The sequence below is a fragment of the Ruditapes philippinarum genome, unplaced genomic scaffold (genome assembly GCF_026571515.1).
Source record: "Ruditapes philippinarum isolate M1 unplaced genomic scaffold, ASM2657151v2 ctg11988_1_1_1_1, whole genome shotgun sequence".
In the NCBI taxonomy this organism is placed as follows: Eukaryota; Metazoa; Mollusca; class Bivalvia; order Venerida; family Veneridae; genus Ruditapes; species Ruditapes philippinarum.
This window is the reverse complement of record NW_026852044.1, coordinates 647-15,741: the sequence shown is the minus strand read 5'-3', so window position 1 is coordinate 15,741 and position 15,095 is coordinate 647. Positions and strand designations below refer to the sequence as shown.

At 33.6% G+C, this 15,095-nt stretch overlaps 1 protein-coding gene across 1 annotated transcript; it reads right to left on the bottom strand.

The window, feature by feature from the left end:
* Positions 1-370: 370 nt before the first annotated feature.
* On the bottom strand, positions 371-14,861 carry LOC132747946 (arrestin domain-containing protein 3-like). Its single transcript, XM_060737481.1, has 7 exons — positions 14,564-14,861; positions 12,561-12,692; positions 12,124-12,347; positions 4,431-4,613; positions 2,650-2,832; positions 1,901-2,096; positions 371-893 (listed from the first exon to the last, which is right to left on the bottom strand). The coding sequence occupies exons 1-7, from the start codon at positions 14,676-14,678 to the stop codon at positions 715-717; spliced, it is 1,212 nt and encodes a 403-aa protein (XP_060593464.1). The 5' UTR covers positions 14,679-14,861; the 3' UTR covers positions 371-714.
* Between the last annotated feature and the right edge of the window lie 234 nt (positions 14,862-15,095).

The window sequence follows — 15,095 nt, the reverse complement described above, 5'->3', positions numbered from 1 at the left end:
GTTATTCAATCACCATGACATTGTTAAACCATACGGCTGATACGGTATATCTGTACCGCGTCTTATAATATGGGCAAGAGTTTGTATAAAGACGACCGTAGGGAGTTTTCCATATAACTGCAAAGTGGTTCTTAAAACTCGATATCATATATCTACACTAATTGCTGCCGAGTAAGTTATATGTATATATTACTGGATTTAAGCGTTATAACCACATTCCATATTCGCTTGATTCCCTAAAAATAAATAAAGATTTTCGTAAAAAATGCTTATGTTTTACAACTTATAATTATTTAACAAAACATCACAAAAATATCGCAAATCAGAAGTATAGGCTATGTGTATATGTGCTCAATAAATGATAAACACCTTCGTTATATATTTTTATTATTACCCCGTATAAAGATAAAAACGTGCCAACAAGTACTATTATGTAACGGAGATTTGTTTAAAAATATCATCTATTGCTGTCAAATACTTTTTGACAAAGTACTGCGAAAAAGATGAAAAAGTCGCAATAACAAATGTAAAACATATATTATGCACACTGAAAAGGGAAAACCCGCTCACAGTATTTCCGGTACATTCGGAATGCTGCTCGTCACACTTCCTAATTTTTATATGGTAACAGAGATTTCTTTCTCGTTTTACGTATTTAACTTAATAAACTAACTTCATAAACGTTTTAATGTCTATATAACATAGGGACATCATTCAGTTCTCCGTGTCACCCTCGTTCATCTGTACCGCGAACGTTTGGTTCGGATCGGGTTTGTCCCATTGATAATAGGTATACACCGGAGCAAAATTTGTGTTCCCCGTGATTTCGTCAGTGTCCCCTTCTTCTTTTGTATTCACACGACCTAAAGCACTCTCTGCCAATGCTGCTTGAGCTAAAATTAAAACAACAACAATTTGCTTTATGATTTTTCATAATGGGGAGCAAGTGAACAAATTTTACCATAGTATAGTATATAAAATATAGTATATACTACAAACGTTTATTTTGGTCTATATCAAAATTTAGAAATCATTTAAGAAAAAAGTACATAACATGAAAGTCGTCCAAGCATTACAGTGATCCATCAGTTGCAAACATTTCCGTATTTTGTTCGTTCAATGTTTGGACTGACTTAGAGAGTTTACTATAAACAGAAACAAAATATTAAAACTTTTGCGGGGAAAGAAATTATATTATAATAAAATGTTCTGAAAAAAATTCAGCAGAATTCTATAGAATAATGCGTATTATGCAAAATTTCCTTCTCAGTTATATACCACCAAATTTTAGTGGTCCGATAAAAACAATAGTGCCCGCTAAATAATTCACTGGACCAGTGCCCGTTCAATAATTCACTGGACCGCTAAGGACATCCTGAATTTAATATGTTTCTGAAATGGATTTAACTCAATACCGGATTGGATCAGTACCTCTAGACGCTTGCAGAAATCATGATCACAAAATAGACAAATATCGTTTTTTTTCGCTGTTTTTTAAAAAAATTTATTCATTATCATACATAAATCAGTGAATTAGACCTTTTAAAGTTCATTCCGTTGGGTAAAAAGGCAAGATTTTATCATTTTAAGCGCCGTGTCCGGTATATACCGGAATACGGTATTTAGTGTTTTGCTCCAATCCTTTCTTCTGAAATTCATATAAGTAAAAAAAAAAGGAACATATTTATGTTACGTATGATAATTGTTACTATGCAATGCATTTAAAAAACGAGTTTCTAAATATTTATTAATTTCCCATTGGCCAAATCAGGATCGTCAAATATACTACATGTATTTGAAAGATCTTCACCGAATGGTTAAATGATATTTTTGGCGCGATTAAACATACATCTATTGTCACAATTATGAACAATTAAGTTGTTCTTATTGTTCTACTTACGTATATTTGTAGGCAACGAAGAGTCAGAATAGAGTCCCTGGGGTGCGCCCGGTGGAGGGGGTGGAAGAGGCTGAGATGGTGCTGAAGGTACTGTCATACCATGCTGTTGAGCTATTGAGGCCAAGGGAATACTTCCTATAACAACCTCCACAGGGACATTAAGATCGAAACCCAGACCTGACGGATCGACATTCATCTAAAACAAAATATATAGTTTACTGCAAATATTTTATACATGTTACTTGTATATACTGAGGATGGACTGCAAATGTTCTAGAAACTGTTTCATGCTAGGAATGCAAAGTAAAATATTAAGCAAAGAGACATGTAACTTTATTTCGTCTTTACTATTTTCCCACTTACCTAGTACATGAATTGTGTATATTAATATATTAACTATATTTTCAGTTACAGTTTATTTGTAACGTTCGTTTCATGATAACAAAATATTAAGATCGAGAAGCCAGAAATAATTGCAGACTAAAGTAATGACATGGGCTTGGTTCTGTCTTCCAAAACTTTATAAACTGCTATTTTAACATTTTGTTTTGTTACGGGTGTCCTTCTGTATGTCGAAGACCTAAAGCTAACATGGACAAATCATTATCGCCCTCTTCACAACATGAATCAAAATTATCAGTTTCCTTCATTGAAATAAAAAGAAGTGAAGGACTGAAGTAAACATAATTCATAACAAATTATCATAAATTATCTTAAAGTGAGGGAAAACATAATTGATATACACTCACCATTAAATAATATCTGATATCAATGATGTTACAACCCTGGAGGTAGGACGGAGGTACCGCTGGTATATGTAACTTTTCATTCATCCATATGTCCGTGCCTCCACCCTCGATTTTCCCGTGCGCTATTTCATTAACTATGTTGTTAACCGATCTTGTCTTCGAAGTTGCATGGTATTGAACCGTCTGTAATATTTGAAAGCAACACCATGATTTCGAGAAGAAATATCTATATTATGAACTTCAAAAAAATAACAAGGGCAACGCATGTGGTAACAACTCTCCTTAACACGGGCAAAAGCTAAAATAAATTCAAGAGATTAATGACTTTGTGATTGTAAATGTTCAAGATATTGGAATTAATACAGAAGTTTAATTACTCTATTTGCAAAATGGACACAACTCTAAACATTCAGATCACTTAGGTATGTCCCTTGTCATACAATATACCAACAATGAGTTGTACAATTTCAAAGTTTTCTATTAACAACAAATTCTAACAAAAAAATAAAAATAGAATAAATAAAAAAATAAATAAATAAATAAAAAGGGGCATAACTCAAAAAATAATTTAATTAGTAAAACACCCCTTGTTTTACAATTGTGCCTAGTCATGAAAATCTTTTTTTCCAAGTTTCGTGTTGGCCTTAATTGGCCTACATTAAAAATTTTGCACAACTACAAATGAAGTTCGTGAAGTTCGTGACAGCGCGACATTTTCCTTGAAACAAATGTGCTTAAAATGAAACAGTTGGTACGTCTCAATATCTCATTTTTTGTTTAAAGCTAAGCAGAAAAAATGTTACACGTTTCCCCTCGGTTTAGAGCTAAATTGTGGCTTCTCCTAAGAGACAACATTGGGACGAATGTTTGTACAACCGTTCGCTTAATGTATGTATACATGAATGGTGAATGAATTGAGCCGCGTCACGACAAAACCAACGTAATACATTTGCGACCAGCATGGATCCAGACCAGCCTGCGTATCCGCGCAGTCTGATCAGGATCCATGCTCTTCGCTATCAGTTTCTCTACATGTTATAGGGTTTATATGCGAACATCATAGATCCTAATCAGACTGCGCGGATGCGCAGGCTGGTCTGGATCCATGCTGGTCGCAAACGCATTACGTTGGTTTTGTCATGACACGGCTCAATTATTGTTGAAGTCATAAGTGCAAATAATATTGCATTAAGTAAAAACACTGGAAATCGGGATTATTGTATAAGGGAAATAATACCATGCGACGTTTGGTGCTGGTTACTAACTTTGGGTGGAAAGGGTGGAGGTCATAATCTTTAGATTATTTTCTAAGAAAGTCTTATAATATAAATTCCCGATAATTGGTTCTTTAAAGTACCTGTCATTGGTTTTCATTCACTAATTGGGTCAATAGAGTTGCAAAAGAACAATACTAGAAGTGACAAGTATGACTTTACTCTAATATCAGCCTTGCCTTGTATACTTTAATTACTGTTGTATATACATGTATGATACTTGTCTCTCTGTACATTTATCATACTTTTAATTGACTTTGGAATGTTACCGTAAGTAAGACTCAAGCTGGAATATAGATATAATTAAATTTATAGAATTTAATTTCTGACATTGTAGAAATAACAGGTAACTGGCGCAAAGTAAACAGACTTAAACGCTTACCATGATGCATTCTATATGTTTTCTGATGTTGTAGACAAAACAATATCCAGCTTAGTGCATTGACATTGCAATATTTGTTTAGTACATACTATATTAGTTAGAAACAAGATAAGTAAATTATTTACCATAAGAAGTTGAGCTTTGCTACATGTCATCTCTCTGTCACTTTTGTTGATTATCTCCGACCTAAACACGATACCCTCACCCGGTACATACCCTATCCTGTCTATGGTCACCATGGCTGATATAGGATCCGACTCACAACATAAACAACATAACGTCTTCTGGTCCGTCTTTGAAGCACCACTCTACATGACCATGGTCGGAAAAAAAGAAATTGGAAAATTAAATGTACTATAGAGATAAAAGTAGTATTGAAAGCGGTGTTAGCTAAATGTGACACTCTTATAAAGGGTTTATGATTTGATAAGCTTGCTCGTGTCTTTTTTGATGGCCCCAGCCAGTTTTTTGAGAAATATAGTTTTGCAGCGTCTGTCTTTTGGCCTTCCCTCCGTCCGTCAATACTCTCTGTTCGGTCCATATCTTTGGCATTCATGGAATGATTTTCAAATAATTTTGCGTAAATGTCGCACGCAAAACGCAGGTCTGTAGCTTAAAGGTCAAGGACATTTGTCATGATGGTCGTGTTTTCTATCATGGTCAATGTCACACTTTTACATCAAAAGTTTCGATATGATATGAATAGATGTTCGTGTCTGGTCCATTCTTCGTCAATGTATTTTGAAATAGTTTTGTATAAATGTTAAGCAGATTGAGCTGAATTGGTAGTGTTACGAGCCAGGCGTAACGAGAAAGAAAAGCCAGCAACAAACTTGTAACAATAACAAATTTATTACAGAAAAATTATTAAAGAAAAATAAAATAACAAATTATGATTACAAATACCTGAAGTCCAAATAAAAATGAAAATTACAAATGTCTAGTCTGATCCTGGAATGATCCTTTTTGAATAGCACAGTTAAATCCAAGTTAAATCCAAGAACACTTTAGAATAAATTCCCACAATAAAATCCACAAGAATAATTAATAATCCAAGCTCCAATAAATCACTTAATTTCCAAGTTGAATAATACTCCAAATATATTGATGACTTAAAAGATTACTGATGACTAAAAAGGTAACTGATGACTTAAAGATAAGATTAATGAAAAATGTCTCCTTATATATAATAACTAAGAAGTTTCCAGAAAGGTCTATTATGTTCTCAAGTAATCATAATCTAGCAACTTCACCAATAAAGATCATTCCAGAAGTTTCTATCTAAATATAATGCATGAGTTTTCTACAACATGTAAGAAAGTTCTAGTACATACATGTAGTTAATGTTCTAAAAATAGAACAATGATAATATTGGAAAAACCAACTGGTCAGATATAAATTATATACATGTAATATGTTCCATACATAACACTTCCCCTCTTCAAGAAAAAGAAATATGAATGAAATGAATATTTCTTTTACATAAATTCAAACAATGTAACTTACAAATAACATAGGAGAAATGTTAAACAATTTTATACATTCATATATATGTGTATTACAAACAATAGCAAACAACAACAACAAAAAAAATAACCAATCATATCATATAAATGCTATTACAAACAATAGCAAACAACAACAAAAAATAATCAATCCTATCATATAAATGTTAAATTTAAAATACTGCAAATAACAGTTTTAGACACGTGAAAGTGCATCAGGGATCAAATTATCTTTCCCTTTAATGTGTCTGATGTCAAGACTATATTCTTGCAAAAATAAGCTCCACCTTAACAACCTTTGATTTTTGTTTTTAAGTTTATGCAAGAAAGTGAGGGGATTGTGATCACTAAAGACAACAACAGGCAACTTTGAAGAAGTTAGATAAACTTCAAAATGCTGAATAGAAAGAATAAGAGCAAGGCACTCTTTCTCTATAGTAGAGTAATTTTTCTGATGTTCATTAAACTTTTTAGAAAAGTAACAAACGGGATGGTCAACACCATTGTTGTCTTCTTGGATCAATACACTTCCAGCACCTATGTCACTAGCATCTACAGCTAACTTAAAGTTTTTATTAAAATCTGGTGCCAAGAGAACTGGTGCACTCTTAAGTATGGCTTTAAGGCTGTCAAATGCCATTTGTCAATGGTTCTGCAATAACCGAAAAATTATTACAAAATTTACGATAATACCCTGCCATACCAAGAAATCGCATCAGTTGTCTTTTACAAGTTGGCACAGGAAATTCAGAGATAGCTTTGACCTTAGCTTCTATTGGTTTTACTTTACCCTGTCCCACTACATGTCCTAAAAATGTTAAAATTGCATGACAAAATTCACTTTTTGCAAGATTAACTGTCAATTTAGCATCACTAAGTCGGTCGAAGAATGCTCTTATAGTTGTGAGATGTTCCTCCCATTCATCAGAGTAGATGATTGCGTCATCAATGTATGCGTCACATCCGTGTAGACCAGATATTACCATGTTTATAAGCCTCTGAAAAGTTGCTGGTGAGTTTTTCATACCAAATGGCATGACTTTATATTGATATAAGCCGTCTGGTGTTACAAAGGCTGATATTTCTTTAGCTCTATCAGTAAGTGGAACTTGCCAGAATCCTTTTAGAAGATCAAACTTTGTTACATACTTTGCTTTTCCAATTTTGTCAATACAGTCATCAATTCTTGGTATAGGAAATGAATCAGTTTTTGTTACAGAGTTCACTTTACGATAATCTGTACACATTCTATATGTTCCATTTGATTTCGGTACAAGAATACATGGAGAGCTGTAACTGCTTTGACTTGGTTCGATAAAGTCATTATCCAATAAATACTGAATTTCTTGTCTTAGGTATTTTTGTTTTACAGGATTCGTTCTATATGGATGTTGTTTTATTGGTTCAGAGTTTTCAAGAATGACGTCATGATGTATTTTATCAGTCCGTGTGGGAATATCAGGAAATAAATGTTCATATTCATTAATAAGCTGTTTCAGTTCATCTCGTTTCGACGGTTCTAAGTGAGCAAGTTTTTCATCCAGATTTTTCAGAATATCAGAGTTTTCAAGCTTTGCTGAACCAGGATCAGACTTTTCAAAATTTTCACACCTATTAGATTCAATTGAACATTGATTTTGTGGAACAGAGTTTACAACAGATATAGGTTTATTAATTGAGCTATCTCTGTCAAAATATTCTTTTAACATATTTATATGACACATTTGCTTTTGCTTTCGCCTCCCAGGAGTATTAATAATATAATTAAGGTCACTGACTTTCTTTTCAATAGTATAAGGACCAAAGTATCTTGCCTGTAATGGTTTTCCAGGTATAGGTAAAAGAGCAAGTACTCTATCACCAGGGTTAAAACTTCTTTCCTGAGCATTCTCATCATACCTTGATTTCATTTTACTTTGTGTTGATTTTAAATTAACCCTAGCTAACTCACATGCATTAGTCAACCTATTTCGAAAATCTGATACATACTGAAGCAAATTTAAAGATATGTTATCTTCAGACAGGAATTTCTCTTTTAGAAGTTTTAAGGGTCCTCGGACAGTGTGACCAAATACTAATTCAAAAGGGCTGAAGCCAAGAGATTCCTGAACAGATTCTCTTACAGCAAATAACAATAAATGGATGCCTTCATCCCAGTCTTTTTCAGTGTCAAAACAATATGACCTTATCATATTTTTCAGAGTCTGGTGAAATCTTTCTAAAGAACCTTGACTTTCAGGGTGATAAGCTGAAGACCTATATTGAGTAATTCCTAACTCATGCATGACCTGCTGGAAAATACCAGACATAAAATTTGACCCTTGATCAGACTGTACTGATTTAGGTAAACCAACAAATGTGAAAAATTTCACAAGAGCCTTGACAATAGTTTTGGCTTTAATATTTCTTAAAGGAATAGCTTCAGGGAAGCGCGTAGAAGCACACATAATAGTTAATAAGTACTGAGAACCTGATTTAGTTTTTGGTAATGGACCTACACAGTCAATAATAACTCTACTAAAAGGTTCATCAAATGCAGGAATAGGCTGTAAATGAGCTTTAGGTATTGTCTGGTTAGGTTTTCCAACCATCTGACAAGTATGACAAGATTTACAGTACCTAGATACATCTGCTTTAAGGCCAGGCCAATAAAAATGATTGAGAATTTTATGGTAGGTTTTATTAACACCTAAATGACCTGCCATGGGTGTTTCATGAGCCAAGTGTAATATTTCCTGGCGATAAGATTTAGGGACCACAATTTGGTGATTAACTGTCCACTCCTCTTCAGCAGGGACATCGGGCGGTCGCCATTTTCTCATTAAAATCCCATTCTTTTCATAATAACAAACAGGGACTTGTAAAGCTTCATCTTCACTAAAGGCCTTTTGAAAAAGGACAGAAATCTCAGGATCATTTTGTTGTTCCTGGATAAGCTGTGACCTTGACAGCGTGTCATGACCTTGATCTTTAGATCTTGGTGTAGAAAAGTCAGATATTGAAAAATCTGTCTGAGTTTCAGGCAGAGTAGGAGTGAGAGAAAAATTCATTTCATTATCAAAAGACTGACCTATAAAAGTATCAGCTAAGTCAATATCTGAACAATAATTATCTTCTTGAATGGCCTTCTTAGCCATAGCTCGAGTAACTGCACATGAAGGGTAAAGGTCAGGAATTTCCTGCTCAATGGGGTCAGGTATCTGATCCACACAAGGAGTGTCAGTTACAAGTGGATTAACCACTACCTTATCTCCAGCTAAGTCATTACCTAGCAATAAATGAACACCTTTAAAGGGTAAGAAAGATCTTATACCTACAGCCACCGGCCCAGTTACCAAATCTGAGGACAAATAAATATTATGGAGAGGGACATTAGAAAAACCACACTCTACACCCTGAATAAGGACACTAGATCCAGAAGAAGTCTTCTCAGAAAAAGGCAGTGTATCTGCTAAAATAAGAGATTGAGAAGCTCCTGTGTCTCTTAAAATTTTAATAGGGTTAGGTGGGCAAGTATCACCGATAAGTGACACGGAACCGTCCGAAAGGAATGGTTCATAAATCTCCATTATAGAATCAGACTTGGGTTCTTTGACCTTCAAAATTGCATTGTTATCAATACAAGACTGAGGTTCAGACCTTGAAGTGGTAAGACCTGTGGGTTTGGCCTCATCACGTTGTTGTTGCCTCCTTTTTAAGGTAAAGCAATCAGAAATAAGATGTCCAGTTTTCTTGCAATAATTGCATGTAGGACGAGATAAGGGATTATGACCTTTATGTTCATCAGATGACTTTGGTTTGGGACTATTTGACTGACTAGATGAGCCAGATAAATTACCAGAACTGAACTTGGAATTAAAATATGAGGGTGTGGACTTCCCTTTATTTAAAAATGAGACTTTGTGGGTTAAAGAATAATCATCAGCTAGACGGGCAGCTTCTTCTAAAGTTTCTACCTGTTTTTCATCTAAGAAAGATTTAACATCAGAGTGAATACAACTTTTAAACTCTTCAACTAACATGAGCTGTCTGAGCTTTTCATGATTTTTATTTATTTTTTTAGATAGACACCACCGATCAAAAAGTTGTTCTTTTTCCCTTGCAAATTCGACATGGGTTTGACCAATTTCTTTCTTAGAATTTCTGAATTTTTGCCTGTAGGCCTCTGGTACTAACTCATAACCTTTCAGAATTAATTCTTTTACATTATCATAATTAGAGCTTTGTTCAACAGTAAGTTGTGTATAGATTTCACGAGCTTTACCAGTTAAGACGCTCTGTAAAAGTAATGTCCAGTGCTCTCTTGGCCATTTTAAATTTTCAGCAACCTTTTCAAAATGAAGAAAATACTTATCAACTTCTTTTTCTTGGAAAGGTGGAACAAGCCTAATATTTTTAGTGACATCAAATTTTGAATTTATTCTATGTTCAAACTGATTTGCTCTCTCTTTGATTTCTAATTCTCTCATTTTTAACTGAAATTCTCTCTCTTCTCTTTCTTTTTCAAACTGCCTTTCCCTTTCTTTTTCTTCCCTTTCTTTTTCTAACAGTCTTTCTTCCCTTTCTTTTTCTAACTGTAACTGCCTTTCTTCCCTTTCATTTTCTAATTGCATTTTTTCTAGTTCAAATTTAAATTGAAGTTCAAGCTCTTTTATCTTAATTTCTGGGTTTGTTTCAACAATCAGAGAAAGTGCATCTTGTCCAAAAATATCTTCATCCACAAAATAATGAATCAGAAGATTTTTAATTTCTTGTTTACGCATTGAAGATTTAATTTCTGATAAATTATACTTTTTTGCAAGATCAAGCAAATCAGTTTTTTTAGCCAAATCTAATACCTCCTGGGAAGGTTCAGCTACAAACTTTTCTAAATTAAAAGACATGACTGCTTGCTGCTGGTTTTAAACTCAGAAAGTGATGTGTTTCAAAAATTTCAAAATGAAAGGTACACTTAATAGAACAACTATGATATCAACTCAGATGAGTAAATACGGTAATAATAAAATGTAAAATAAACGGTAATAATTTCCAATAATGTAGCCAAAAAGAAATATTCAAATCCCGGACGAGCCCCCAATTTCTGTTACGAGCCAGGCGTAACGAGAAAGAAAAGCCAGCAACAAACTTGTAACAATAACAAATTTATTACAGAAAAATTATTAAAGAAAAATAAAATAACAAATTATGATTACAAATACCTGAAGTCCAAATAAAAATGAAAATTACAAATGTCTAGTCTGATCCTGGAATGATCCTTTTTGAATAGCACAGTTAAATCCAAGTTAAATCCAAGAACACTTTAGAATAAATTCCCACAATAAAATCCACAAGAATAATTAATAATCCAAGCTCCAATAAATCACTTAATTTCCAAGTTGAATAATACTCCAAATATATTGATGACTTAAAAGATTACTGATGACTAAAAAGGTAACTGATGACTTAAAGATAAGATTAATGAAAAATGTCTCCTTATATATAATAACTAAGAAGTTTCCAGAAAGGTCTATTATGTTCTCAAGTAATCATAATCTAGCAACTTCACCAATAAAGATCATTCCAGAAGTTTCTATCTAAATATAATGCATGAGTTTTCTACAACATGTAAGAAAGTTCTAGTACATACATGTAGTTAATGTTCTAAAAATAGAACAATGATAATATTGGAAAAACCAACTGGTCAGATATAAATTATATACATGTAATATGTTCCATACATAACAGTAGTCAATGTCACACTTTACTTGAAAGGGTTTTATTCCCAAAAAGTATTGATGTATATGTCCGGTGAACAAGCCAGCCATATTGAGGGATTTTAAAATAACTTTGCTTTTAAGATGGTGTGTCGCTCGCAAAAATAGGTTTCCAGCTCAAAGGTCAAGGTCACAATTGTACGTACGTAAATTTGCCACACCAGTTAAACAGTTTGCTACATGAACTTTGATGTTAAAATAGTACATTGATATTTGTGTCTGGTGGATGCTTCTTGAAATATTTTGGAACACTGAGAAAGTAGGAAAGACTCAGTGTTTGTTACTGTATTAGTCTTGTTACACTTTCTTTATAGTACATGCATTCGTTGGAGTAAAAGGTCACGTTCCTTTAATGAACCCAGCTTTGAGGGGGAATGGTGTGGGAGCATTTTGCCTGTTCAAACGACATGTTTTGTTCTTTATATAAATAAATAATCAGAGTGCATTTTTACTTTATCTAGTTATATCTGTTACTTTTGATCTAGGTGACGATTACCAAAACGACAATGATACCATAATATTACACAAACTATGCAAAATACATGTACATTAATATTTACCATAGCGTTTGGAACTGTGTTCAGATCAAGTAGATTAACAACTGTAAACATTCGTTTTGTCTGTTTATCAAACGCCCATGGGATGTCAATTTCTGATTGTATAAAGTATCGAACCCGGCCGATAGTGGCTTCGTATGAGGACGGTATCCCCTGCGGAAGCTGGAAATTGAATGGGTAACTGTATTTACCAGGTTCTAGTTTCACGCTGTCCTCACCATGTTGTTCTGGATATAGATAAAAAAATTTACATTCAAATGCATTTAATATTCGAGATGTTGCATCCATCAACGTTATATACAGTAACAACAAAATTAACCAACAATTACTGCACACAATCAAATTCAACATCTCGCCTCGCAGAAATTTATTAACTTGAAAAGATGCAAATTCATTTATTGGTAAAAATATATAGAATAATCATAATATTTACAACTTACCTTTTCCAAACAAGCATACTTTATTGTTCATGTAACTCTCATTACTAGAGTAATGTCGTGTTCGTTTATTTTTACCCCCGCTCCTTTCTGTCCAATGCACGTTTGCATAGCCCCTAAAATGCAGGTTGATAGCTGAAAAGTAGCGTCAGGAAAATTATAATAATGTCAATGAAGTAACACCGGAGGCAATAAATTACAAAACTAAATCACGTATATTGTAACAGATTTTGTCCTCCTATCCAAGCTTAGTTTAAGGGAGCCGACTATCAAATTCTTGAATTGAGCGGACAGTTGAGGCTGCAGGAATGTTCTGCATTGAGGTTCTGGGTATATTCTATTGGCATTTATGTACTAGTACTTCATTGCAATAGGAACTAATAATAATTCAATTTTGCTAGTTGGTCATTGTGTTATAGCCCTAACCGATTTCATACGATTATATACTGTTTTGCTGCATACAAGACGAGTATATCCAGGAATCCGTCATACTCACAGAATATCTATTTACACGAGGGATTAACTCGTCTCACTCAAATAACTATCTATTTACACAAGGGGTAACCTCGCCACTCTCAAAGAACTATCTATTTGCACGAGGGGATAGCTCGCCCCACTTACACGAGGGGTTAGCTCATCCCGCTCAAAGAACTATCTATTTACATGAGGAGTACGCTCGTCCCACTCAAAGAAATGTCTATTTATACAAGAGGGGCCACTCTCGGTACAATCTGTTTACAGTTAGGGTATGTCCGTTCCACTCACAGCACCGTCGTTTTATAACAATGATATGCCCGTCCCATTTTCATAACGGTCTATTTACAAGAATGGTATAACAGTTCCACTCACAGAACAATTTATTGACAAGAATTTTATACCCGTTCTATCCCTCAGTAACATCAATTTACAAGAATAGTATTCCTGTCCCACTCACAAAGCCATCTTTTAATATGAGAAGCATCATTGTCCCACTCAGAGTACCTGGTCCACTTAAAAAACCATCTATGAACAAGAAAAGTATACCCTTCCCACTCAAGAAACTACTAGGTATCTTATTACAATGAATGTATTCCTCTTATTACATGAAGTAAATATTAGGTATCTATCTATTATAGTAATTTCTGGCAAATACCGTTTCTGACACCGATAGGAGTAATTGTTACGGAAGTAAACTAACTATTATGGTCATGTTTTTTACACCAAATATAATTAATCAAGAAACAACATGTCCTTCGTCAGATTATGTTTGCATGTATATTTTGAACTAATTTCTGGCGTGCATTGAGCTTACCATTATAATGATACCTTTGGGCATTGGTTACGCGCTCTGTCAACGTTTGTGTGTTTTATACATGCAAATTTGCAAATCATAAAGCAATAAATAACGTTAAATAGAACAAAATGTCGAATTAATTATTTATAACTCTGTGCGTATGATAATGGATTTGAATGAAACATTATGAATGCATACATTTATGAATAACCTCTCAATCCGCAGACTTGTAGTTTGCAGACTTAAAGTCGAACATATCCATTTAAATACCTGCATTGTCTATTTAGTGTTGTTCCATTGTTAAATAGAATGTAATGTGAATCGTATGACAACTGCCAAACAGTAACTACCCTTTCGAGACAACAAACTCGTCAAAATTATGGGTCAGTTGCCTCCCTTCCACCAACAAAAGGTTGATTTATAAGCCGATTATGTTGTAAAGCATGTAATAATCCCGCTACAGGTGAAAATTCGATTTTTAATTTTATTTGACCTAATAAATAATTCAACAGACCGGAGTCAAAGTCGATGCAGAAATCAAACAAGAGTTAAAGAGAAGAAGAAACTATTAGCACCTATTGAGTTGAAGATGAGCACATTTTGAATCACAATGCTTAACAATGGCTGTATAAATTTAAAATCAACATATTTATTAATCATTACCACGGAAAATAATTATTCGACATGAAAAAAAGTTGTTTTGTAATCTTTGGCAAGAAAATATTTGACTCACCCCTGACTTTTAGACTATCAAACAATTCCAGGTCTACTCTTCCGGTAACGGGTTGACCAGGGTAGAACACTCCACTTTGATTGTCTAATATTATCTGGAACACTTCTTTACCCATCTTTAAATGTCAAAACTATTATAACGTTAATACATTTATTACGTTAATATTCGCGATCATTTAACTGTATTAAATATATATTTTATTCCTTCGATATTTCATAATTGCTTACATTTCAAAATGCCCTGATCAAGTATACTGTATGTTCAAACCCTTAGATAGTATAGAAAATTATACAGATCGATTTTTATAATGCATTCATATTGTAGAATGTACATTTTAACCATTCCTCGCTAAATATAGATCAAAATCGATATCGGTCAAAACCATGACCGGATTATATATTTAATTTAACCCGAAATTTAGAACAAGATTTATGTAAATTTACATAGGCCCACCTTTCTGTGTAGTCTGTGAAGAACTCCAACAACTTTATTGAAAAGTTTTACTTACATTTAATGGATTTTTTTGTGTGAT